This window comes from Xenopus laevis, chromosome 1S, assembly GCF_017654675.1.
Source record: "Xenopus laevis strain J_2021 chromosome 1S, Xenopus_laevis_v10.1, whole genome shotgun sequence".
NCBI lineage: Eukaryota > Metazoa > Chordata > Amphibia > Anura > Pipidae > Xenopus > Xenopus laevis.
This window is the reverse complement of record NC_054372.1, coordinates 13,549,023-13,575,449: the sequence shown is the minus strand read 5'-3', so window position 1 is coordinate 13,575,449 and position 26,427 is coordinate 13,549,023. Positions and strand designations below refer to the sequence as shown.

General features: G+C 42.9%; 1 protein-coding gene across 1 annotated transcript; it reads right to left on the bottom strand.

Annotated features, from left to right (window-relative positions):
- Nucleotides 1–1,535: 1,535 nt before the first annotated feature.
- Nucleotides 1,536–8,659, bottom strand: LOC121399267 (intelectin-1-like). The gene is made up of 8 exons (XM_041579378.1): nt 8,576–8,659; nt 5,450–5,515; nt 4,633–4,734; nt 4,211–4,458; nt 3,899–4,057; nt 2,348–2,468; nt 2,147–2,250; nt 1,536–1,788 (listed from the first exon to the last, which is right to left on the bottom strand). Exons 2-8 carry the CDS (start codon nt 5,502–5,504, stop codon nt 1,636–1,638), a joined length of 942 nt encoding a protein of 313 aa, XP_041435312.1. The 5' UTR covers nt 5,505–5,515; nt 8,576–8,659; the 3' UTR covers nt 1,536–1,635.
- Nucleotides 8,660–26,427: the final 17,768 nt, after the last annotated feature.

Sequence of the window (26,427 nt, the reverse complement as noted above, 5' to 3'; positions counted from 1 at the left end):
GTCCCATGCTCACATACCTAAATACTCCATTGTTCTCATTCTACCTTTCCCAATGACCCCATTTACCTATCATTTTGTAAAGACCTGTATTCTGAAACCTACGCTAGAGGTCGCGGCTCTCGCTTCTGCCTATAAAAGGAGGAGCCCTTCACTACTCAGATGCAGCCAACACTTAAGTGAGAGGACAAAAGCAATGGTTCTGGCTAGGCAAGGTAATCAGGACGTGTGACTGGAAGAATGAGAGAAAAGTAAGTATAGTTGTGGAACAGGCCAGGTCAAAACCAAACCAGTGCAGTAGAGGATCAGGAACCAGAAGCATAGTCAGCCAGAACCAATTGGTCAGCACAGTACAAAGTCAGGATCCGGAAGCGTGGTCAATAACAGGCAAAAGGCCGGCTCAGGCACCGATACAGTGTTGGGCAAAGAAGTGGCTTGCGGTGGGCGTCCCCACAGGTGAGCCTGCCGCCCCCCAGGTAACCTTACACGTATGCACTGCCCCACACATAGGGTTGCCATCTGACCAATAAAAATGATTTTTAATCTGAATGTATTTTATAGGGAGAAAAAACCCATAAAGAAAGGCTTATATCACACTGATACTGTTTTGTTACCACATTACACGTATACAGTTACTCTCACTCATTATTTATATTCTCCCATGCTCCATTAATCCCACACCATATGCCCCTACTCTTTAATTCCCACTTATATTGCTTTGCCCCGATACCTGTTATTTCCAGTTTCAGCCTCCCATACTTCCCAGTACCCTTTACACCAATATGCAGTTACTCCATTTCTACCATATATCCACACTTGTTACTCCATTACTATTATTCTCCGCAGCTTGTATACCCTCATGTGACTTATACCCAGTCGCTACCATTCTCTCAATACCTCCTTGTTCTGATATTCTCCCTAAACTCTGTTTTTGCCATGCTTCTGTAGAGGAGTTAAAAGTTTTAATGACATTTATTGCAGGCAGTCCCCTTATATTTCAAACAGCTGAAAGCTGGTCCTAATACAGTTGGGAGGGGGTAGAAGTTTCCCCATCCTGGGCTTAAGTATTTTTCTGGCAGTTCAGAAAAAAAAAAATTCCAACTGCTGGATGGAACTCAGTCTGGGCAGAGGTAGACCAAGGAAGTGAATATATCATGGTAGTGTAGTAATAGCTTGCTATAGGAATGACAGTTAGGATCAGAGTAGCTAGTGAGCAGCCGGATCCTTCTAATGAGGACAGTATGTCTGGGTGCCACCTTGGAGTGTAAGGACTAAACTGTAAAGACTTGGGGTAAGGAGGTAAATGCCACAAACATTTCTACTTAAAAGGGCCTTGTACTCACAGGCTGAGAGCAGCAGAGCCAAGATTAGATTGTGTGCCTTGGCCCTTAGGGTGCAGTAGTGTGCCATATCTTGGTGTAGGATTTTGCCAACATCGCTAACTAGGGACACATAAGTGTGCACTCCCAAGGCTTGTCCTTATCAACGACGTATGACCAATACTTTGTCATAAAGCAACCAAGAGAAACGACAATTTCTTTTTTTTATCTCAAGACAGGATTGTGGTTTAATAAAGTTGCCAAACAATGCACTTACTATTCTTGTTTTTGTACTAGTTATTTTTAGTAAGATTTCAGATCATAGATAGAAAAGTAATACAGCGGCCTCAGTTATCTCTATGCCCGCACTGTTAAACTTTTTGGTTCCGTATCCATTAAAGTCATAGGCTGCAAAGTCTCCACATTGCCGAGGGTCTGCTTCTGGAAAGTAGCCACCTCCTCCTATGCACACCTGAGAAAAGAGGAGAGTCAGAATTTGTAGTGTAAGGACTGGTCAAATATTGGCAAATGAGCCCCACTGGTATAAGAGCAGTAGCCTAGTCTTTTCTTAACGGAACTACCAATTTGTTGCCATGGGTGATTGCACCAGGGTAACTTGCCCAGTGTTGGCACCAGGGTAACTTGCCCAGTGTTGGTAATTCAGCAACTGTTTCCTACATTGTCAGCTTTTTCTTTCCACCACTCTCCACATTCCCTTTTGTTGCGGACTTATTGGTAAGGTGACTTTCAGACTTTACTTTCAGGCAAGACCAGCAAGTGACATTTCATTTCTAGACTGCTTCCTAGGAAGGTAAGATTACAACACTTACATGTTCCACATTGCATGACTCCATCTTCATTCCCGGACATAGCGCCAGAGCAGCTTTTTCAGTGTTAATTGGCCGAAATTGGATATAGCCAGGGGTAAACTGACCTATGGGGGTGTGGGGGATAAACAAGATTATGTTTTTATTTTTTTTAAACAGCATGATCAGAAACAAAAACCACACTTCCCGTTTATGATTCCTTACTTCTGAAATCTGGAGAGTAGAAAGAAGCTGTTAATTTAGCACTTCCAAGATCGTACACTACTGGCACAGTTGGGCCACTGTCCTTTGAGCAGCTTCCTACACCATATTTCACCGGATAGATCTGAAGTTAATACAGTGATCAAAAAAAAAAAGTTAGAGAAGGAAAGCTACGGAGGCATTTTATTGCCAATAGATTAGCTGCAATAGTGCAAGCTAGAATGCTATATTTATTCTGTAGAATGTTTTACCATACCTGAGTAAAAAGCTCTAGAAACTCTCTGTTTGTTTAGGATAGGAGCTGCAGTATTAATGTGGTGTGACATCACTTCCTGCCTGAGTCTCTCCCTGCTCTGGGTTTAGATTACAGTAGAGAAGGGAGGGGGTGGGGAAGAGGAGCAAACTGAGCATGCTCTTGCCCAGGGCAATGAGGTTTAAGCTGAAGGCAGGAAGTCAGATACAGAAGCCCATGTGTACACAATAGAAGGAAAGAAATGCAGTGTTTCTTTTGACAGGGGACTCAGAGCAACATTACTTTGGGGGTTTACTGGTATATTTAGATTGACCTTTCTGATAAGGCTTACTTAGTTTTAACCTTTCCTTCTCCTTTAAGACTATCACCTAGATACAATTAACAGCAATTTTTTTTTTTAAACAGATCTGGGAGATACAGTGAGGCCCTCAGCAGAAAGCATTTTATATAAAATGGCGAAAATTTCGCGAAGCGGCGCTGGCGTCTCGTTTTTGCGAATTTTTGCGAATTTATTCGCTGGCGGCGAATCGCGCAAATTCACGCCTGGCGAATAAATTCGCCCATCACTAGAGCTAAAGTAAAAAAAATGAACATTATCTGGCATATTGTATTACTGTATCTATTAAGCAGCACCGGGACAGTCATTGTGGAACATTTAGTAGGCATATACATTGTATTGTAGATAAATATCTACCATACAAAGTGCTACCTGTGCATAGACAATGATAAGCCCCAGGAGACTAAATAGGATGTGTTCTTTAGTGAGTTCCATTTGCTAGACTGTTTCTATATTCACACAGTTACTGGAAATATTTAGGGCTCTTACTGACTAGCATTTTTACCTGCGCTCCTCTGCGTTCCGTTTTTTCTGCGTTCAGCCGCGGGGGAGCGCAGGAATAGACTCATTACATTTTTTCCAATGGGGCTGTACTCACACAGGCACCGAACGCAGGAAAAACGCAGCATGTTGCGTCTCAACCTGCGTTCGACACCTACACTCGCCTGTGTGAGTACAGCCCCATTGGAAAAAATGTAATGAGTCTATTCCTGCACTCCCCTGTGGCTGAACGCAGAAAAACAGAACGCAGGGGAGCGCAGGTAAAAACGCTCATCAGTAAGAGCCCTTAAGCGGGGTACAGCCAATGCCCAGAAGAGGAACAGTTATAACCAAGTTATTTATGTAACAGATCTGGCCAAAAGACCCAATGTCATTCAATAGTCAATGTATTGGGGGTAGGTTCTGCAATATCACTAAGTTAGGTGGGAGGAAAATCCCTTTAGCCTCTTTGCAGTTTAGTTACCCGATACAGACTGAAGAGGTTTCCTCCATGTTTGAAAAGGATGCCATCTGTTGTACGGTATCTCTGTAGTGATGAATTCCTCCAAACACTCAGGGGAGTCTTGTTGGGCACGTGCCACACCCCAAGGTTATATGCTTCAATATCATAATAGCCAGGATTCTGGAAGTTTATGCAGAAAGATCATGTCTGATAATACTTATAGGTGTAGCACATACATTGTAACTAAACCAGAAAAAAACCTGCACATGACAAACAGGCACAAGACTTATATTTGGACAATAGCTTGAACATATTCAAGCAGAGATCAGTTACCTTGTAGTCATCACTAGTTGCGCCACCAGCTGATCCAAATGTATTATAGTTTGCCCAGTTGCCATCGCCCTCTGGATAGTCAGCTCGATTCCCCTGTTGGCTGGACCAGCGATCCCCTATAGTGCACTTCCCTGCCATGTTGTTCTCATGAACACTGGCCACCAAAGTCCATCCTCCTCCATTTGTAGTCATGTCACAGAAGGTCTGGTAGGATATCCCATCTGAAGAGGTCAGTGTGTATATTCCATCTGTAATGCAGTATACAGCCTTAAATACAGAGCTTACTGGGTGATTGGCCATCAACTGCGGCACTGCCTCCTCCTTGTATGACACAAATGTAAAGCTTTTGTCAGGTTAGCTATCCTATTAGTTTTGGGGGAGGGTTAATTTTTTTTTTGGGGGGCCCCTCTATAGAGTCTTACCTTGTGCTTCTTCGTTTGAATCTTTGATCTCCTTGCAGCTTCTGAATTTATCACAATCCAGCTGCTTCACCATGTTTTTTGAGGCTACTATTACAACAGGTTCTAACAAACAGAAGACAATATTGATGAGAGGTTGGAAACAATATTCATTAGGACTATTATTTTTCACATAAAGAGGATCACCGTACCAGAGGCTCCCCCCTGGTACGGCTCCCCCTACAGACTAGTAGAAAAGAACTTTCATATGAAGCAACGTAGGGGTTCTTCACAGTGAGGTCAGGGAGGTTGTGGAATGCACTGCCGGGTGATGTTGTGATGCTGATTCAGTTAATGACTGGCTTGGATGATTTCTTGGACAAGGCTTTTGCGATACTAAAATCTAAAATTAGTATAGATATTGGTAAATATAGTTTGAGATTATGGAGGGTTCAGTGAGCTTGTGTATGTATGGGCACTGGATTTCATTTGGAGGGGTTGAATGTGGGACCTTTTTTTAAATTAACGTAACTATGTAACACATTAATGCAACGAGGTACCCGTCCCAGGCAGGAGGTAGAGCGAATACTGGGGTGCGAAAGGCAGCTGAACAGACAGACGTAAAGTAACCTCCAGATGAACAGTAGGTGTAATAGTTAGTGGATTAAGCAATAGCCAACAACGTGAGGGAAGTGGGATGTTGGGTCTAAATTATATGGAGGACATCTAGATAATCAAAAGGGATTTTGGTTGGGTCCACTGCAGCCAGTAGGTGAAGGATTTTTAACCATTGACATGTGGTGCTATGTGTATACAGAAAATCACTTACACCATGACTTACCACAAGACTGAGAGAGCCCACCAGTCACCAGCAGGAGAAGAATGTGCACCAGCATCTTTCATGGAGCTGAAATTATATGTGGATATAATATTACCAGTTTTAAACAAAACTTTATTGCTGCACATTAAAACACCCCCAAGAACTAGGCATAATGCATTTAGTGAGCTTTCCGAGGCATGCATTAGAAGCTGCGTTGGCACTTACTGCTGAGATCCTATGAAAATATGCCAGCTACTTGATTATCTTGTTTGCTAAACAAACTTGTACTAAATAAGAGGAAAGATCACACACAGCTTCTTACTGCATACAGTACAACCAGACGAGCTGCTGTATGTGGACATTTTTTATAAAAATCTAAACTTTTATAAAAATCCATGCAGCTCTGGAAACAATTCCGTGTCTATTCTGCATTTAGAAACTCCAATTGAAATCAGACTGTGAGGTGCATATTGACGACAATGATATAGGTAGACTTCAAATAAAAACATTGCTCAGGTGGCAATAGTGAAAAATAGAATTTAAATGTAATCTTAAAGGAGAAGGAAAGCCATTTTTACTTGGGGGGTGACAAAAGCTAGGCACCCCAAGTGATTACATTTACTTACCTGACACCCTGGACCAGTGCTCCTATCAGCAGAAAAGTGCACCGGCCCGGGGTTATTCCAGTGAGCACCACAGAGCAATCGGCTTCCGGCTTCTTTTTTCGTCAAATTTCCTGGGGCAGACACATTCGCAGTAGAACGAAATGGTCGGCCTTTTTGTTAAAAGTTCGGCTTTTCACTCTACTGCGCATGCGCACCCACGAGAAGAAAGAAGAAGCAGATTGCACAGTGGTGCTCGCTGTAATAAGCCCTGGGTGTCATGAAGTAAATGCCAAAACTTGGGGGGTGCCTAACTTTTGGCACCCCAAGCAGGCCCGGACTGTGGGTTCTGGCAAATGCCAGAGGGGCTACTATAAGGTGCTTTGGGCCTCTGTGTACCTGAAATGCCAGGGCCTATTTTAATTCTTAGTCCAGACCTGCCCCCAAGTATAACTTTCCTTCTCCTTTAAAACACACTTTTGTCACTTTAAGGGTATATCTGAAATCCGTTTGTATACGCAAAAAGTTTAAAGCAGCATTGGCTTGTCTCTTCTGCACTGAAGTTGAAACAATGTAGCAGAAGAAGTCTGCTCTCCTCCAGCCAAGACCAGCGTCGGACTGGGATGCCAGGTGCCCACCAGAAAACCTTAGACTGTGGGCCCACCTTAGACCATGGACTCACTTTCCAAACTATTATTCCTCCTCTCCTCACTCAACCTCTTTATTATCCTAGACTTTTATATCTACTTAATATATTCTTCCATTATTAGGGCTCTTAAAGACAAGCGTTTTTACCTGTGCTCCCCTGCATTCGGTTTTTCTACCTTCAGCCGCAGGGGAGCGCAGGAATAGACGCATTAAATTTTTTCCAATGGGGCTGTACTCACACAGGCGCGTGTAGGCGCCGAACGCAGGTTGAGACGCAACATGCTGCATTTTTCCTGCGTTTCGGCACCTACACGCGCCTGTGTGAGTACAGCCCCATTGGAAAAAATGTAATACATCTATTCCTGCGCTCCCCTGCGGCTGAACGCAGAAAAACGGAACGCAGGTAAAAACGCTCGTCTGTAAGAGCCCTTAAGCATTTGTTTTCCACAATGAACTAGGGAATGACCATAAAATATGCTAAATGGTTAGAAGCAAGAGGCCCACCGGGAGTCTTCCTGGTATTCCGGTGGGCCAGTCCGACACTGGCCAAGACTATTTCCCACAATGATTTGCTACATCACAGCATTGGTAGTTAACTGGCTTTTACTACATTGTTTCACTAGGCAACCCCAAGCTTGCACCAAACATGCTGCTTTCAGAAACAATTCCATTTACAAATACCTTTAGCCTTAAGACATTTTTTCAGACTTACAGTCCTTATTTCAGCTAGATTGTAGGACAATTAAAAAATGACGATGATATTAAAGTGCAATTTCATGGTAGTTCCCCTTTAAAAGAATAAAATTAATAATAAACAGATGGATAAAAAGTATTTTATGCCTTGCATGGAAGGTAAAATCTGGGGTGCAAAACACCCTCAAATTTATGTTCTAGGGGTTTCAAAAATGAAGTGCAAGACATAAAATAGAAGCATTATAAACAGCCATGATTAAATGGAAAACAAAGGTTCCTTACAATATTGCCATTAAATTGTCAGACTACTGGGCCAAAGAAAACCCACTGCTACCTTCCAATAAAGTGTTTTAACTTTTGTATAAACCAATATTCGTGGGTCAAACAACGGCAGCTTGTCATGTATATCTTGTATAACATTATACGAGCCACCAATCTAAAGACTTTGGGGTTATAGCAATTAATCATACATATTGTATAACTTTAAAAAGAAATGCTTAATAACCAGCAGGTTTAGTCAAAGATATAGATATAGAAACATTTAATGGGGTAGTTTACCTTCGAGTTACATTTAGTATGAGTTTTGTAACCATTTCCTTTCACCTCTTTCCAGCTTTAAAATCAAGTTCATTAACCCCAAATGCCAAAACGATGTTGTAGTTACGTTTTGTTAATTTTGTATTTTTGTTTTCGGACCTCATACCTATTCCATCTTCCAGTTTCTTGTTCCAATCACTGCCTGGTTACTAGGGCAATTGTAGTTCTAGTAATAGTTTCAAATATTTCACAAAAGCTATAAAAAAAAATAATGGTGAACTACCCCTTTAAGTCAGAGCTTAATCATATAGGCATGAGACCCATTGTCCAAAAACCCATTATCCACAAAGCCCCAAATGATGAGATCTCCCACAGAGAATTATATCCAAATAAATCAAATTTTTAAAAGTAATTTCCTTTTTCTTTGTAATAAGGACACAGTACCTTGTAGGTTATCCCAGCTAAAATGTAATTAATCCTCATTGGTGACAAAATAAACCTGTTGCAGTTACTTCATTTTTAAATGATTTGTTTAAATAGCCTTAAAGGTGTAGAGATCCAATTTATGGAACAAACCATTATCTGGAAAACTCCAAGTCCTGAGGATTCTGGATAACGGGTCCCATACCTGTAGTAACCAATTAAGTAGTAATGCTACTCTTCTCACCTTAGTACCAACTTCAAGGAAACACTCTTGATAACCTTACAGGTTACAGCCAGAATTTATAGCTTATTGCACTGAATGCTGGGAGTTTATGCTGCCTATAAAGGCTGAAGACAACAGATCTGGGTAAGTCAGCTGTAGGGTATTAGACTAGTAGGAAAGGTAGCGTAAAAATGTGGATTATTTTAAACTAAATAGAAGAGCTGTGTGAAGTGAGTTTTTATTATTATTTGCATACAGGTATGGGGTCTGTTATCCAGAAAGCTCTGAATTACTGAAAAGTCATTTCCCATAGATCTCATTTTATCCCTTTTCTCTGTAACTTGTGCTTGATCCGGATAATCCTTATTGGGTGCTAAACCAGGTTATTGGTTTTAGTTAATGCTTACATGATTTCCTAGTAGATTTAAGGTATGAATATCCAAATTATGGAAAGATCCATTATCCGATTGAGCTTTCTGGATAGCAGGTCCCGTGTGTGTGTGTGTGTAATTTTCTGTTATACTTATGTGTTTAACCAGAGAACACAAAGGATAGTTAGATATAGATTGGATACTGCAATTGTTTTAAACTTCACCCATGCAAAATTAACATGATGAATGGTTAATTAGTAATTAATTATATTTAATCTTGATAACTGAGTAATAAGCAGTGTAGTATGTAGCATATACATTACACAGCTGCACATAGAGGTTTGGATTTAGCTAGTCTCTTATGGTTTTATGTATTTTATTCAAAAGATTTAATGCTTTCCTGTCTTTATCAAGCTATACTATTTTCTTAATTGATTGGTTACTGCTGCATAAGGGCAGTGGCATAATTAGATTTTACTGGGCCCCACAGAAAATTAATTTTAAGGCCCCTGACGTATCCACAGGTTTTCTTTTTTTACCACTATATGTTGAAATTGTTCTTTAATTGGGGCCTCTTATACATTCTGGGGCCCCCTGTAGCTGCAGGGTCTGCTTCCTCTGTAGTTACACCCCTGCATAAGGGAGTGTGCAGGAGGCTTCTTTATTTCAGTTCAATCATGGCTGCTCTCACTCATATTCATTCCCAAAATGATTAAATGGGTCGTTCAACTTTAGGGCTCTTACTGACGAGATGCTGCATACCTCCCAACTGTCCCTTTTTCGGAGGGACAGTCCCTCTTTCGACAGCTCAACCCGCAGTCCCTCATTTGTACTGGAAAGTCCCTCTTTTCTCTGCACTGAACAGCCAGAAAAAGAAACAAAGTTTCTCACTTAATTGGCTTTTAGCAGAGAGCCCAGAACAGCTAACAGGTGCAAATAAGATACTTTGTAACAATTTTGAGACACAAAAACACAGTTTAGATAAGGAGAAATATTTTCAAACTTTAATAACCTGCCAAATTTTGTAAAACAAACAAGGTCATTAGGGGGTGTGGCCACAGAAAGGGGTGTGGCCAAAAATTGCTGCGCTACGTGCGGAAAAAAAAATTTGTCCCTCTTTTTACTTCCAAAATGTTGGGAGGTATGAGTTGCTGTAGCTGCGCTCCCCTGCGTTCCGTTTTTCTGCGTTCAGCCGCAGAGGAGCGCAGGAATAGACGCATTACTTTTTTTCCAATGGGGCTGTACTCACACAGGCGCGTGTAGGTGCTGAATGCAGGTTGAGACGCAACATGCTGCATTTTTCCTGCATTCGGCGCCTACACGCACCTGTGTGAGTACAGCCCCATTGGAAAAAACGTAATGCGTCTATTCCTGCGCTCCTCTGCGGCTGAATGCAGAAAAACGGAACGCAGGGGAGCACAGCTACAACCGCTCATCAGTAAGAGCCCTTAAAGTAATTATGTTATAGACTTGATTCTGAACTGCTCTCCAGCTTAGATATTTAAGGAGCTTTCTGGTTGCTATGGTCCAATTTCCCCCAGCAACTAGGCAATTGAATGAGCAATTGGAAAATGAATAGGAGAAAGCTCGAATAGAAAGATAAATAATAAGGAAAAATGAAACTGTAGCCTTATGTAGCAATTTTCGTATGTTGTGAAGAAACAGGAAGTGAAAGAGAAATTGCAGCTGCATTTTCATCTGACAGTTAGATAAATGTAGTCCTTACCTGCGATTTCTCCTTCACTTCCTGTTTCTTCACAACATCTGACATGTTGCATGTGTTTTGTCGCATGGCGACGTGTCGGCACCAGATGCATCGTGGAGTTCCTCCCTTAGGGTAGGACTCCATGGGCGATTCCGACAAAAGTGAGTGTGAGTATGTGAGTGACAGAGCACTGGAGTTTGAGGGCTAAAAAGTAAAAGTATTGGAACATGTGTTTGTAGAAATAACTGAGTAAAAGAGCGACAGTGTGTCAGAGTTAATGGGTAACATAACAGCAGGCCTGCATTTGTGGAATTGCCACAAAGGCCCAGGCCTAGGGCCGGAGAATTCTAGGGGTGGCCCAGCTTCATCTCAATGGGTTCTGAGGCACTGGGGACATGCAGGGGGTCAGCTCTTTACATCCCAATCCCCGTGCTCTGGACCTGATAACAGTTGAGCATGCGTGCGTGCATATATGAAGGGGGAAATGGGGGAGATGAGTGGTACCAGCCTATTATTATTATTATTATTATTAACATGTATTTATATAGCGCCAACATATTGCGTAGCACTGTAAAGTAAATGTGATTATACAACTACATCACATGAATTACATATATAGAATATGGAGTAACAAACATCACAGTCAATAAAGGTACAAAAAGGTGAGGGAGGCCCTATGCATAGGCATACAGTCTAAAGGGAAGGGAGTAATACACAAGGTGTGGGAGTGGGCAAGATCGAATTGAGTGGGTGAGAAATGTGGTATTGTATGTGGTGTTGCGTTTGGTAGTTAAGCAGAGTGAGGGTAGGCTTCTCGAAAGAAGTGCGTTTTCAGAGATTTTTTGAAAGCAGAAAGGTTGGGAGAAAGTCGGACAGACCGTGGAAGAGCGTTCCAGAGGAAGGGTGCAGCCCTTGCAAAGTCTTGAATGCGAGCATGTGAGGAGGTAATGAGAGAAGAGTTGAGTAGCAGGTCAGTAGAGGAGCGTAGTAAGCGTTTGGGTGAGTATATAGAGATGAGTTCAGAGATGTAGGGTGGGGCAGAGTGATGAAGTGCTTTGAAAGTCAGTGTCATTAATTTGAATTTGATTCTGAAAGGTAACGGAAGCCAGTGCAGGGATTGACAGAATGGCGAGGCAGAGGAGGAGCGGTTGCTGAGGTGTATGAGCCTCGCAGCAGTGTTCATTATGGACTGGAGAGGTGACAGTCTCTGGAGGGGGAGGCCAATTAAAAGAGAGTTACAGTAGTCTAGACGCGATATGATGAGAGAGTGAATAAGAATTTTGGCAGCATCTTGGGTGATAAATGATCGTATTTTGGATATGTTCCTTAGGTGGAAGTGACATGATTTAATAAGTGACTGGATATGAGGAGTGAATGACAGGGCAGAATCTAGGATAACCCCAAGGCACCGGGCCTGGGGAGAGGGGGTGATAGTGGAATTGTTAACTATGATGGATACTTCGGGGATGCTACTGGTGTTAGTTGGAGGAAAGAGAACCATTTCAGTTTTAGAGAGGTTTAATTTAAGGTAGCATTGTGACATCCAGGTAGAGATAGTGGACAGGCAGGACGAGACGCGAGTTAGGAGTTCTGGGTTGAGATCAGGAGACGAGAGATAGATCTGAGTATCGTCAGCATAGAGGTGGTAGTGGAAACCATACGAATTTATTAATTTGCCAAGGGAGGAAGTATAGAGGGAGGATAGTAATGGTCCCAGGACAGAGCCTTGAGGAACTCCAACAGAAAGAGGTAGGGGAGAAGATGATACTCCATTGTAGGAGACACTGAAGGAACGATTGGTGATGTAAGAAGAGAACCAGGACAGGGCTGTGTCACGAAGGCCAAGCGACTGGAGGGACTGGAGGAGGAGAGGGTGATCTACAGTGTCAAATGCGGCTGAGAGATCAAGCAGTATTAGTAGTGAGAAATGATTGTTGGCTTTAGCGGTTAAGAGGTCATTAGTTAGTCGAGTCAGGGCAGTTTCCGTGGAGTGTTGTGGCTTAAAACCAGATTGTAGGGGGTCCAGCAGGTTATTGTCAGAGAGGAATGAGGTAAGTCGGTTGTAGACTAAGCCCCTCCCGCAAAAGGACTACTAAACAAAGTCTAATGTACCTGTCAGTGACAGAACTACTGGGGGAGCAGGGGGTGCGAGCGGGCCAGGGCCCACACCCCCTCAGGGCCCTCCGGCAGCCCTTGCACCACTGAAATCCGGTGTGTACGGAGGGGGACGGGGGCCCGGCTGCACTTCACGCACCAGGGCCCGCCTCCCTGGTACTGGTACCTGTACACATAGGGGCTACTAAATGGCCAATCAGAGTACTTATTCTGTGCCACTCAGGAACATTTTTTATGCTTGTGTTGCTTTTACATCTGAATGTGGCTCACAGGTGAAAAAAAAAAAGGCTAGGGTTTCACACTTTATACCATGAATGAAAACCGCTAGAGCCTATGCTTCCTGGTTGTTAGGGCTGTTGATCCTAGTAACTGACACCACTGACAGAAATGCATACAGTAAATGAAAGGCGCACATTTCAGAACCTGCAACATACTTACAGTTAATTTTTATTTTAACCTTCCCTTTATAAATAGCCCCAGGGTGGATTGTCATTGATGATGTTTATCCATCCTAACCTACACCAAGCATTATTTAATTAACTTCGCTACTTGTGTCAATTTACTATACCAGAAATAGAACGTATCTATGTGTTTATTTGAGAATGTATTGAGAAGACTGGACCCCTACCATAGTGTGTGTACCTCTGATTTGTACCAGCCTAATAAAGAATAGGGAAGTGCAACATTCTTCCAGCATCAGGTAGAATAGGTAAAATATCATATACCATGCCTGAAGCAAGGACCTAAGTAGTTCTGAGTAGTAGCTCACATTATTTTATCTACCCAGTTAGCCAATAAAAGGTATCACCAACTCTATATTTTCTGGTTCTTGATCTATGGCTAATATGTAGGGATGCTTGTTTTGTGACAAAAAGTCACGTGATTTCCCTCCCCTCCCCTATTTTGCATATGCAAATTAGGATTCGGATTCGATTCTGCTGGGCAGAAGGATTCGGCCGAATCCTGCTGAAAAAGGCCGAATCCCGAACCGAATCCTGGATTCGGTACATCCCTACTAATATGGTAGAACAATCTATTACTGTAGACAGGACTGTATTTAGGTCTGATGCTTCCCTAGGCACCGGACCTAAACACGCCCCCTACGTGGTGTGAATGACGTCAGTGCGTCACATGACACGGACATTGCAAAAGTGATGCGCAACTGGCCCGGCCCCCTATCCCTCACCCCCCAGCTCTTTCACCGTATTTCCTATGGAAATCTGTGGAAGAGGCTGGGGGATTTTATTTTATTTTTTAAATTTAAAAAATACATTTATAGGCACCTGAGAGCCGTCCCCCAAAACCTGCCGCCCTAGGCACAGGTCCTCAGATCTGTTCAGATCTTTGTCAACTGAACTGCATAAAACACTTACACAGTGGGACAAAATTATTGCGTTTCAGGCCCAAAAGAAGCCAGCACAAAATACATATTGTAAGAAAGGGTAAACAGATTAATTTACTTTGTACAAAAACAGCAATAATGGGCAATAACAGCTTCCAATTTAAGTTTTTTCCAGTGTGTCACCACAATATATAATATACAATACACATACATTTAGGTTAATCTAGATTAGATGTCATACCATGTCTGGGAGTTTTTAATGTCCTGTGTAACGTAAAGGACCTTGTGGTTCCCCACAGCAGTGGTTCCCAAACTGTGGGAACAGTGACCAGGGATGTGCAGCCTGAAGGCCAGTTAGGGTAAGAATTAAAAAGAATGGCTCTCCTAGAGCTAATCTCTACCTAGGATAGGTCCATTAGAGTGAGATTTGGGTGAATGTGTATTTGATGTCCTAGATACTCTTGGAACTATGGCTGAATGACTCATACACCAATATCTTCCTTTATCTATTCCCATTATATATCATCCCCATTTTATGATCAAATGGGGACCCTGACCTCCGGGGGCCTTCAAGTGGGTGTGAACTGAAAATGTTTGACAACCACTGCCACAGAATATATATGAGGCAATATAGGAGCTGTCTATCTCTTTACTATATGTATTGTTCTCTTGGTTGTTTAATACCCCACATGTAATAGGGATAAATCTTCTACTGGCTTGGGAAATCCCCAATGGGTATATTTCCTGCTATTTCTTAATGGAAGTCCCAGTACCTATCATTTGGATAACTAGGCAGGATGTGTTCCCTATTGGCCGGATGGGTGGTGACCACTTCCTGTTTTAATAATATTGGCATTAAGCTCAGGTCTCTTCTTCTTTGAACTCCACATTCTGAAGATGGTGAATGTCTGCTGGAGAGCCTGGGACAGCAGGGCCCCATTAAAGGAAGACCCTAAGGGAGGTGAACCCATAGTGAAGTCAAGAAACAACCAAAACTCTAATTCCCCCATATGTAATAAAAGGCATTAAGTTTGCGGGCAGTAACTCATAGCAACCAGTAAGATGTTTTCTTTCAAACATGTGACCAGTAAATTCTGCCAGCTGATTGGTTGCTATGGGTTACTGTTCCTGGGCAAACTTAGTGCATTTTATTACATAATTCCTCTAGGATTGTAAGTCACATAGGCTGAGGTAAGGAGAGCATTTCAGAGCTCCAGCACAGGAGTGATAGATTGGAGTCATCTTTCCCAGGTAAAACTGCCTGTTAATCTGGGGATCATAGTGGAAAGGGATTCAGGTTAGAGCTGTTTCACTGAGGTTCCACTGGAGATGATCTAGATCCACTAAAGAGTGCCACAGAGGTGTTTAATATGCTCCCAAACTGTGACCACTTTACCTCAACTCAGTAATTGATACAACGTGAGTACTAGTAGTATTTTGTGTGCTAAATGAATATTTTTTATTGATCCAAGAACTCCTGGGATCTAGAAATCTTGTTTGTGCAGCTGAGTGGTATAGTTCTACAACACCTTTCCCTTATTCCACACATGTATATGAAGGCCCATAAATTAGAGTCCTGCGCAGGTCTATTTTTTGGGACCCTTACCCAACCCGTACCCACAACCTGCAATCCGCAACCCAGACCAGCAAACAGCATTCTTACCCGCTTGGACCCGCTACCCGACCGGCAAGTACGTTATCCACAACTCGGACCCGCGACCCGCTGACCATCAAGACTCAGGAAGTGCTGTCATTGTAAACCGTAAGTGACATCATCGGAAGTAGGCATGATCAGAAAAAAAGGAGTAAAACAGGAAGTGCTGTAATTGTAAACCGGAAGTGACATCATCGGAAGTAGAGTTGCGGGTCAACCCGCGACCCGCAGAAACGCCGACCCGGGTCTTTACCCGCACCCGGAACTTCTATCTGCAACACGCAGGGAACCCGCGGGTACCCGACCCGCTGCATGACTCTACCATAAGTTCTAATGTAACTAGTGCTCTATATTAGTGTTGTGCGGGTTGTCCCAAAATCCACAGGGCCTGCGGGTTTACCGCCAGTTGTCTTGTATAATGTGTGATGCAATTGTTGAAATGGGGAGAGTCTAAGGAGCCCGTTGGAAATAGTTACATTTCCAACGGGCTTGGGAATTCCCTACTGGTATTTTTCCTCTGTTTTCTAATGGAAGTCCTGTACCAAAATCCTGGATACCTAGGAGGGATGTATTCCCTATTGACTTGGATGGGTGGTCACCACCACCTGTTATAGTTTAATATACTGACTGGATGCTGAGGTCTCTTCCTCTTTTCCTTACAGCTGATGAAGAAGGTGGGTGTGGGTATGAGAGCCTTGGACAGCAAGGCCTTAGTTAAGGAAGGCCCTAAAGTAGGTGAACCCTTTATTAATTAGATAAACAGGGACCCCATCAATAATCTATGTAAATAGTGGTAGTTGAGCTCCTGTTATAGTAAATGAAAAATCAAAATAGGAAGAGGCCCACTACTAGTAAAGCAGTAGTGCAAAATGGGCACTTACTCATAGGCTGCTGTTAAAATACACTCTGGGAGGCAGACAGGTTAAGCTAGAAAGTATGTGATATGCTCTGAAAATGAATATTGCTGTGACCACTTTCAACTCAATCACTACATGAGTACTTTGTTTGGTTTGCTAAATAAAGGACTTCTTGTGTCCAGAAATCCAGCTGAAAACTCTCCATTAATCCACACATCAATGCAAAGGCCCATGAATTGTAATGTAACTATATTAGTGATGTGTGGGTTGTCCCAAAATCCATGGGACCTGTGGGTTTACCACCAGTTGGGTGGGTTCTGGATGAAGTTTGGGTGAATTTTGCTGGTTAGGGTTAAGTGTGGGTCAGACTGCGGAAGTACACTTCTCCTCTGCATCAGAAGATTCTCTGTCTTGGAACCAGAAGAGCACACAGAAGCAGTGTCGGACTGGCCCACCGGGGTACCAGGAAAACTCCCGGTGGGCCCAGGTGTCAGTGGGCCCTCTTGCTTCTAACCATTTAGCATATTTCATGATCCTTACCTATTCCTTTATGGGGGAAAAAATACTTACTAATCGAAAAATATAGTAAGTAGATATAAAAGACTAGAAGAATAGGAGGTTGAGAGAGAGGAGAGGAGGAATAATAGTTTGGAAAGTGGACCCACTAAGATTTTCCGGTGGGCCCATGGTCTAAGGTTTTCGGGTGGGCCCCTTGCATCCCAGTCCGACACTGCACAGAAGTAGCATATAGAGTGAGAAGGTTGGGCACGGGTCCATCACTACTCTATATCAGTTAAGTAGAAGCTCATCTTGGGTGGAAACTAAGAGTGAAGACAGAGATAGTAGTTGCAGCTACTTGTCACTACTACAAAATAGACAATGGTGATAATTGGCTTTGCTAAGATGGTGTTTTTAAGCAGAGGCTACTTGTACCCACATCTTCTTGATACTTCTGTCCGTCTCTCTGGTCACAAGCAGGGAATCTTTGCAAACAGTTGAGGAGATTACTTTCACAGTCTAACTTGAACCCAACCAAATTTCAACAAGGACTCACCCAACCTGTGGGTCTTTGAGGTTTTTGGGTCAACACGAACATCACTACAGGTGAAGGGCCCAGTAGATATGTTTTGCTTTCTACAGTATCTAATTAATGTTTAGAAACGGCATAATAGATAGGTTTTACTTTCTTTCCAAGGTGTTTTTTACAACTAATGGTTAGAAAAGAACCTAGCAGACAGGCCTTTTTCCCCCCAACAAGCTTCCCAGCAAATGTTTAGAGAAAAAGAATAGATACACATTGCTTTCTTTCCAATGAATTTCCCAGATAATGTTTACAAAGGACCTAGCACAAAAGCATGACATTCTTCCCAATGAAGTTCCCAAATTATTACTAGAAAGGGCCAGATGAGCATTGTTTTTTTGCCAAAGAGATTCCCAGATACTGTTTAGAAAGGACCTAGTAGATATTTGTTGCTTTCTTCCCAAAAAGATGCTCAATTAATGTTTAGAAAGGGCCTAGTATATAAGTACTGCTTTGTTCCCAACAAGCATCCCAACTAATGTCTAGAAAGCGCGGAGCAAATAAGTTTTGCTTTCATCCCGAAGTGCTTTCCAACTAATGTTCAGATAGGACCGAGCAGATAACCATTGATTCCTAACAAGCTTCCCAACTTACGGTATGTTTTGAAGGGACCTAGTAGATAAGCTTTGCTTTCTTTCAACAAGCTTCTCAATAGTAAAATAAAATATAATATTATTTGTGGAGGAGAACCAAGGCAGGGATAAGGTAAGTTTTAGAAAAGGTAAAAGAACCATAGAGAAGTAGAATTTGCAGTATTATACATCATTCTTCCTAAAACATGGAAATTATCATGGCTCTAATTTACTAGCCTGCCGACTACTTGTGAAAGCAATCTATAAAGTTTTAATGAGTATGTGAGTTTTTTTTAGACGCTGCGGGGGGCGGAGCCAAGCAACATGGCGGCGTAGACCCAGAGCTGCTCACCGCTCCTCGATATTGAGCGTGACAGGGAGATCTGCCAGGCGCTAGACAGATGGGCAGGACACAGAAGCAGAGCCGGGAGAAGGCAGAGGCGGAAAATGCGGCTCACAGAAGCCCTCAAGTAACCCAGCGGGAGATCGCGCCGATGTTCAGCCGCAAAACAAAAAGCACCTCGGATGCGGCCAAGATGGCGCCGGCTCGCAGAGGGAGAGAGGAGCGAGCGGAGGCCATGCTGAGAGAGTCCGCGGAGTCGGACAGCAGTGGAGAGGGCGAGAATGCCGATTTACAAGCCCAAATTGCCAACTTGCCGTCCAAAGCAGACATAAGAGCAATGCTGTTGGAGGTGACGGTCCCTATTAGGGAGGATATTAAAGGCCTCAAGAAAGAGCTGGAGGATATCGCTACACGAACAGGCGACCTGGAATCTTATGCATGTGAGTTGCAAACTAATCAAAAAATCCTGTACACTAAAATACAACAGCAGGAAGATTTAGTATGTGACATGCTGAGACAAATGGAGGACCAGGAGAACAGGAATCGGAGAAAGAATTTAAGAATTAGGGGGGTTCCTGAGACAATCCAGAAGGATGATATTAAAGCCTTTTTACAGCAAATCTTTAATAACATTTTAAATAAGGAGAAGGAAAAGGCCGGAGAGATTCGGATTGAAAGAGCCCATAGGGTTCAGAAGCCGAGCAGTGTCCCCCCTAACGTGCCCAGAGATATATTGTGCTGTTTTTTGAGTTATGCCACAAAGGAAGAAATATTACAAAAAGCTAAAGAGGTGGAGAACATTATATACGAAGAAAACACAATTATTCTCTACCAGGATCTGGCTAAAAGCACACTGCGGAAAAGGAAAGCTTTGAAACTCATTACTGATGAGCTGCGACAGAGGAAGATTATTTACAGATGGGGCTTTCCATTTTCTTTGACAGCCCAAAAAGAAGGTGTCTGGGCCACTTTCCGTTACCCCAAGGATCTAGAGAACTTTCTTAAAAAATTACATTTACCACAGCTGGAACTGACTGAGTGGCCAGAGGATTGCCAGCGAAACTGGGAACTAAAGTGGTCTCAACAGAAGGAGTGGATAAAGATATAAAGTCAAGCTGGAAGAGGGATGACCACGGTAGCAGACGGTAGGACGAGAAAGGACTATGTAGGAAGATTGGTAAAGTACTAAAGGACTGCGAATACTTATAAGAAAGAAAAGTACTGATTAGCAAGAGAGATAAGAAAAATGTATCAAAAGGAAAAAAAAAAAAAAAAAAAAAAAAAAAATGTATCAAAGGAAGGAAAAAAAAAAAAATAAAAAAAAAAAAAAAAAAGGGGAGAGGGGAAGGAAAGGGAAAAAAAAAGAAAAAAAAAAAAAAAAAAAAATAGAAAAGGAAAAAAAAAAGGAAGAAAAAAAAAAGGAAAAGGGGAAAAAAGAAATATGTTTTTTTTTTTTGCCTTCTTTTATTACAGACATACTAAATAGAAGTATGTTAAAGTGTATGTATACATTTATGTATACTAACTTGCAAGGGATAAGGTAAGTTTTAGAAAAGGTAAAAGAACCATAGAGAAGTAGAATTTGCAGTATTATACATCATTCTTCCTAAAACATGGAAATTATCATGGCTCTAATTTACTAGCCTGCCGACTACTTGTGAAAGCAATCTATAAAGTTTTAATGAGTATGTGAGTTTTTTTTAGAGGCCGTAACTGTGTTTTGATATTTGTGTCCAGTTAGATAGTGGAAATATTTAAAGTGCATAGCATGGGAAGTCAGTTCATGTTGCAAACATTTCCATTTAGTGAGGCAGCATCATGCAGACTGTGGGCTGAAGAAAGGAAGGAATGAGGTTTTGCTGTTAAGCCCTTAGAAGTAACTGAGTAATTAGAAATTTATAACTGTGCAGAAATATGCACTCCTGGTAATATCACAATGTCAGCTCTTAATAAAGCTGGCCAAATGATGTCTCCTAGAGTTTCTAGAGGATATACCTATACTGGTAGAAGTTTACAGTGGCTACAGATGGTAGATAGCAAATTAATTCAGAAGCAGTGAGAGGGGAATAATTCAATTAGAAATGTGATCCTTTATTGAAGGAAATTCACCCCTTGAAGTTCTCAAATTCAAAGCTCTAATGAATGAAAATGTCACTTCTACCTCTTAAGATATGCAACCCAGATGTGGAACGCAAATGTTTTTCCAAATAATGTAAACTAAGTAGGGTAAAAAGGTTCAGGCTGACAACTTTCGCTGAACCTACTTATTTAGCATGAGGGATGCCATTTTCTTAAGTAGGCAACAAAATACCAAAGCTTTTGAAAGGTTGTTGCACAACTGGGATGATCTGAACATAATTTCCAAGGACAGTCTGTGCTGGGGCATCACATGAATTATACATAGCACCTCAAACCCTCAGTACATGGGGTGCCACACAAATGGACATTTGGAATTGCTTTCTAGGTACAGGAATATTTCAACAAATCCATGCAGCATGTCCATTTTTAAAATTCCAAGAACTAAAATTTCCAGGGAAAAGTTATGGGGAACCGGCACCTTAATTATTAGGAGTTATTAGTATTTAACTTGTATGAAACCCAGTTACATACTACTCCACCACAAACCTTCTTATATGCATTTCAAGAACAGTTTAACAAGCATGTAAAAGGCAACAGATTTACTTCTTGCCTTTGTTGCTCCCAGAGTTGCAAACAGGAGTGCTGCTGCCATGAGGCAATTTACCAGGGACGGCAAAAAAACCTACTCCTGGTAACTTTAGGAGCCAAAATTCAGATTTTTTAATCAGAATTTTTGCTCTGCTAATGCAGAGAGTGCAATTGCACTCTCCGCACTAGCAATGCGCCCCTTCCTGCATAGGGTTGGACTGGCCTGGTGGGGCACCGGGAACAAACTCGATGGGCCCTGGCCATCATGAGCCCCTGCTGGGCCAGACCCCCTCTCCCGATCTCCTGGCCCTACAAAAAAAAAACAATTTGTGACGCTGCGAAGCGCCATTCCCGCATGTGCGCAGCTCCTTTTGTGCATGCGCGGCATAGCAGTAGGGGGTCAGGAGGGGGCCCTGGACAGGAGTCCCGGTGGGCCCCAGGCCCCCCAGTCTAAACCTGCCCCTGCACCCACTACTGTGCTGGAAATGGTATGTGTCAAGTGTGAGGGGGGTGGCATCAGAAAGGCCTCCTCAGGACAGCAAGGAGCCCTGAAATGCCTCTATTTGCAAATAACGGCACATTCTAGGATGGTGTTTTACTAGTGGACCAAAAACAAGTTATAATCCCCTTGTAAAAACAATCTAATTCTCACGTTACTGTTCTGCATATAACAGGCTCCCCAGCAATGTGTCTAGAGAGCAGAATTAGAAAGCTCTTGGAAAAACATCTAATCCCATAGTTTTGTTTTGCAATAAGTTTTTTCCAAATGCTGGTGTTGAATAATAATGTCTTGGTTGACATTTCATTTTTTGTAGAATTGTCGGTAAAAATATTTCAGAGAGTTGGCAACCCTGACCATAGGAAATACTTTATATTACATAAGCATGTCTTTAAATATTTTTTTAAGTAAATATTTTACCTGTTTGTATGTTTTCTAGTGGGCTATGAAAACGTCACAGCATGGAAAGGAGGAATTCTATCATACTTACCGTGATTCCCCTTTCCTGGCCATCCCCCTAGTCAGCATTAACTGACGGGTATCCCCTCCCACTGACAGATGTGTCCCCTAGCAGAGTTTAAAGCCCCACCTACCTACTTCCTCCCTGTCTCTGTAAAAAGCTCTAAGATTCGGGAGGGAATGCTGACTAGGGGGATGGCCAGGAAAGGGGAATCACGGTAAGTATGATAGAATTCCTCCTTTCCCTGGCCATCCCCCGTCAGCATTAACTGACGGGTAATACCCAAGCAATGAAACAAGGGGTGGGAGAATCAAACAGTTTACTTAGAATTCAGTACTGCTTGAATAACTTTACGACCAAAATCAGCTCTTTTGGTTAGCCTGACATCTAAACGATAATGTTTAACAAAAGTATTAGGACTAGCCCAGGTAGCTGCCCTGCAAATGGCATCTGTAGGTGCTCCTGCTTCTGCCGCCCAAGACGTCGCCATACCTCTGGTTGAATGGGGCCTGACCCCCTCAGGTACTTCTTGCCCTTTTAGCGAGTAAGCCTTCTTGATCATAGTAATGATCCATCTACGAATCGTGGAAATCGAAGCCGCTTGACCCTTGTTAGCTCCACAAGGGATAATGAACATTCTTTCAGACTTCCTAAAGGGTCTTGTAGAGGTCAGATACCTCTCCAAACATCTCTTTATATCCAGAACTTCAGGAATATCCTTCTCCTGATCTGAATTTCTGTCAATGGCTGGAAGACATATCGGTTCATTTAGGTGAAATTCAGACACCACCTTCGGCAGAAATGATAAACTTGGTCTGAGTGTCACTCCCTGATCACTGAAAACTGTGTAAGGAGGGTTAGCCATCAGAGCTTGCAGTTCGGAGACTCTTCGACCTGAAGCTATAGCCACCAAAAATACCGACTTCAGAGTTAAATCCCACATGGATATATTCTCTTCAGGAATGAAAGGAGATATTGAAAAAGCTTCCAGCACAAGCGGCAAATCCCAAGAGGGAGCGAGCTCCTTAACTGGTGGTCTAATTCTTACTGCAGCCTTGAAAAAGCGAACTATCAAAGGATTGCTGGCAAACTGAACTCCCAAAATTGCTGAAAGTGCAGATACCTGAACTCTAAGGGTACTAGTGCTGAGGCCCTTATCCAAACCCAACTGAAGGAACTCCAACACTTGAATCACCTCTGGGTTTTCAGGATTGAATCCTTCCTTCGTAGCCCAAGAAGAAAAAACACTCCAAATCCTATCGTATTTTAAAGAAGTGCTATTCTTCCGAGATTTAGACAAAGTATTTATAAGGGATTCCGAACAGCCCTCTTCCCTCAGCCTGTTGAGCTGAGTCTCCATGCCGCTAGCTTTAGTTGTTGAGGAGCAGGATGAAGAAATTGACCCTGGAACAGAAGGTCTGGTTTGTAAGGGAGTCTCATTGGTTTGTCCACAGCCAACCTCCTTAACAACGGATACCAAGGCCTTCTCGGCCAATCCGGTAGGACTGCGACAACTTCGATCCGGGACCTCAAAATCTTCTTCAAAACCTTGAAGATCATTGCGAATGGGGGAAATACGTAAGCCCAAAGGTTGTTCCAACTGTGGGCAAATGCATCCGTCGCCCACGCTTCCCTGCATGGAACTCTGGAGAAGAAGATTGGAAGTTTGTGATTGTTCACAGAGGCCATGAGATCCAGATCGGGTCTCCCCCATCTTCCCAATATCTTCCGAAAAACCTGGCTGTTGAGGCTCCATTCTCCAGGATCTACTTGCTTGCGACTCAACCAGTCCGCCTTCCAATTCAGATTCCCGGGAATATGAACTGCCGTTATCCCCAAGAGACATGACTGGGCAAATTCCATAATGGGATTCAATTCTTTCATCATTGCCCTGCTCCTGGTGCCTCCCTGACACCTGATATAAGCTACTGCTGAGACGTTGTCCGATCTTATGCAGACTTCCTCTGCCCAAAGTAGAGGTTCGAAAGCCTGTAGAGCTTTCCAGACTGCCCTTAATTCCAGGATGTTGGACTGCAGATGAGATAGATCTTCCTCCCAACGACCTTGGACTGACCACTGCTGGCAATGTGCTCCCCAACCGGAACCCGAAGCGTCTGTGTAGATGTTTAATGGCCTTTGATCTAGCAGAGGGAATCCTTTCCGAAGATTTGAGGCATTCAGCCACCATAACATCTGATTTCTTGCCTCCACTGAAAAGTAAATCATTTGGTTCCAATCTTTCCTGTGTCGATCCCACTGCATCAGAAATAGCCTTTGAATCTTCCTCATATTCCATCTGGCCCAAAGAACTACTCCAATTGTTGAAGTCAAACTGCTTAAAACCTGCATAAATTGTCTTGCTGGAAGACAGTGTAAAAACACCACCGTTGTCATTATTTGCTTTATCTTGAAGATCCTCTCCTGAGACAAGGAAATCATCCCTAGACATGTATCTATCTGAGCTCCCAGATAGACTAATCTCTGAGTTGGTACAAGTTGGCTCTTTTCCAGATTTAACAACCATCCGAACCTCTGTAGCTCCGACATCACTGTGTCTCGATGTCTTTCTAGGATCTCTGGATTTCTGGCTACAACTAATAGGTCGTCCAAATAGTGATAAACCTCTATGTTTTGTTTCCTTAACCTCGCAATGACAACTATTAAGACCTTTGAGAATGTTCTGGGTGACGTGGAAAGGCCAAACGGAAGGCAGGTGAATTGTAGATGCTGCCCTAGGAAAAAGAATCTGAGGAAACACTGATGTTCTACCGCGACGGGCACATGCAGATATGCGTCTCTTAGATCGATTGAGATGAGCCAGTCTCCAGGACTTACCGCCCTCTTGATGGTTAAGATGGACTCCATCTTGAAGGAGCGAACCCTCACGCACTTGTTTAGTTTCCTGAGATCCAGGATTGGCCTCATATCGCCTGACTTTTTCTGGACCAGGAACAGGGGAGAATAAAAGCCTTTTCGCTGTTGAGAATTGGGCACTGGAATCACTGCTTGTTTCAGAATTAGTTTCTGGATATACTCCTTTAAAAAAACCTTCTTGTCTTCCTCCCGAGGGACCGGAGTCTGGATGAAATGATTGTATCTGGGTTTCCAAAGAAACTCTATCATATAACCTCGGGTCGCAATAGCTTTTACCCAAACATCCTTCGTCTCCTTTGCCCAGACCCCTGCAAATTTTAATAATCTTGCTCCCACAGGAATCTGGACAGGCCTCATATCATTGTTGCTTGGCTTGCCTTTTGGGGGATCTAGCTTCCTTGGGTCTGAACCCCTTGAACACATTGGACTGCCCTGTCCTCCAAGTGTTGGCACGAAAAAACTCCTTGCCTGGTCTGTAAAATCTTGAGTCATCCCTACGTCTAGGCATGAAACGATCCTGACGTCTAGGAGGGTTCCTAAAACGTCTGGGAGTTTGAGGGAGAAAAGTGCTCTTCCCTCCTGAAGACTTATTAATGATCTCCTCTAACGCCTTTCCAAAGAGCATCTGCCCCTCAAAAGGAAGTTTACATAGAACATTCTTAGAGGCAGTATCCGCAAACCAAGCTTTAAGCCACAAGGCTCTACGGGCTGCGACCGAAAAAGTCATACTTCTAGCCGCCAATCTGGTTAAATCCACAGCAGCCTCGAGACAAAAATTGCATGCCATCTTGATGTCTTCCAGAACCTGCAAAGACTGCTCGCTTAAGGTCTCCTCATTGGTATCAACAGCCACTGACTCTGTCCAAAGAGACATGGCCTTGATTACTGAAATTAGCGAGACAGAAGGCCTCAACATTGCCCCAGCAACCAAATAGGTTTTCCTCAACTCTGTCTCCATCCTCTTCTCCATAGGATGCTTAAGTGCTGAGAGATCATCAATTGGTAATGCCGTCTTCTTAGAAAGACGTGCTACAGGAGCATCTACTGTAGGGGGAGAGTCCCAAACCTTGGAGACTCCAGCAGGAAAGGGGTAGAACTTCTCCAATCTAGGTTCGACCGGAACTCTTCTTGGTCCCTTCTGCCACTCGGCTGATACTAACTCCTCAACTTCCTTATGCATAGGAAAAGTTTGTCTCACCTTTTTGGAGACAAAAATGGGCGTGGATGTCTGCTCCTCATCCTGCAGAGTAAGGGAATGCCTCACAGCCCTGATCAAGGCTGGAATTAATTTGACATCAAAAGAGGGATCGGATTCATCCTCCGTATCTTCCTC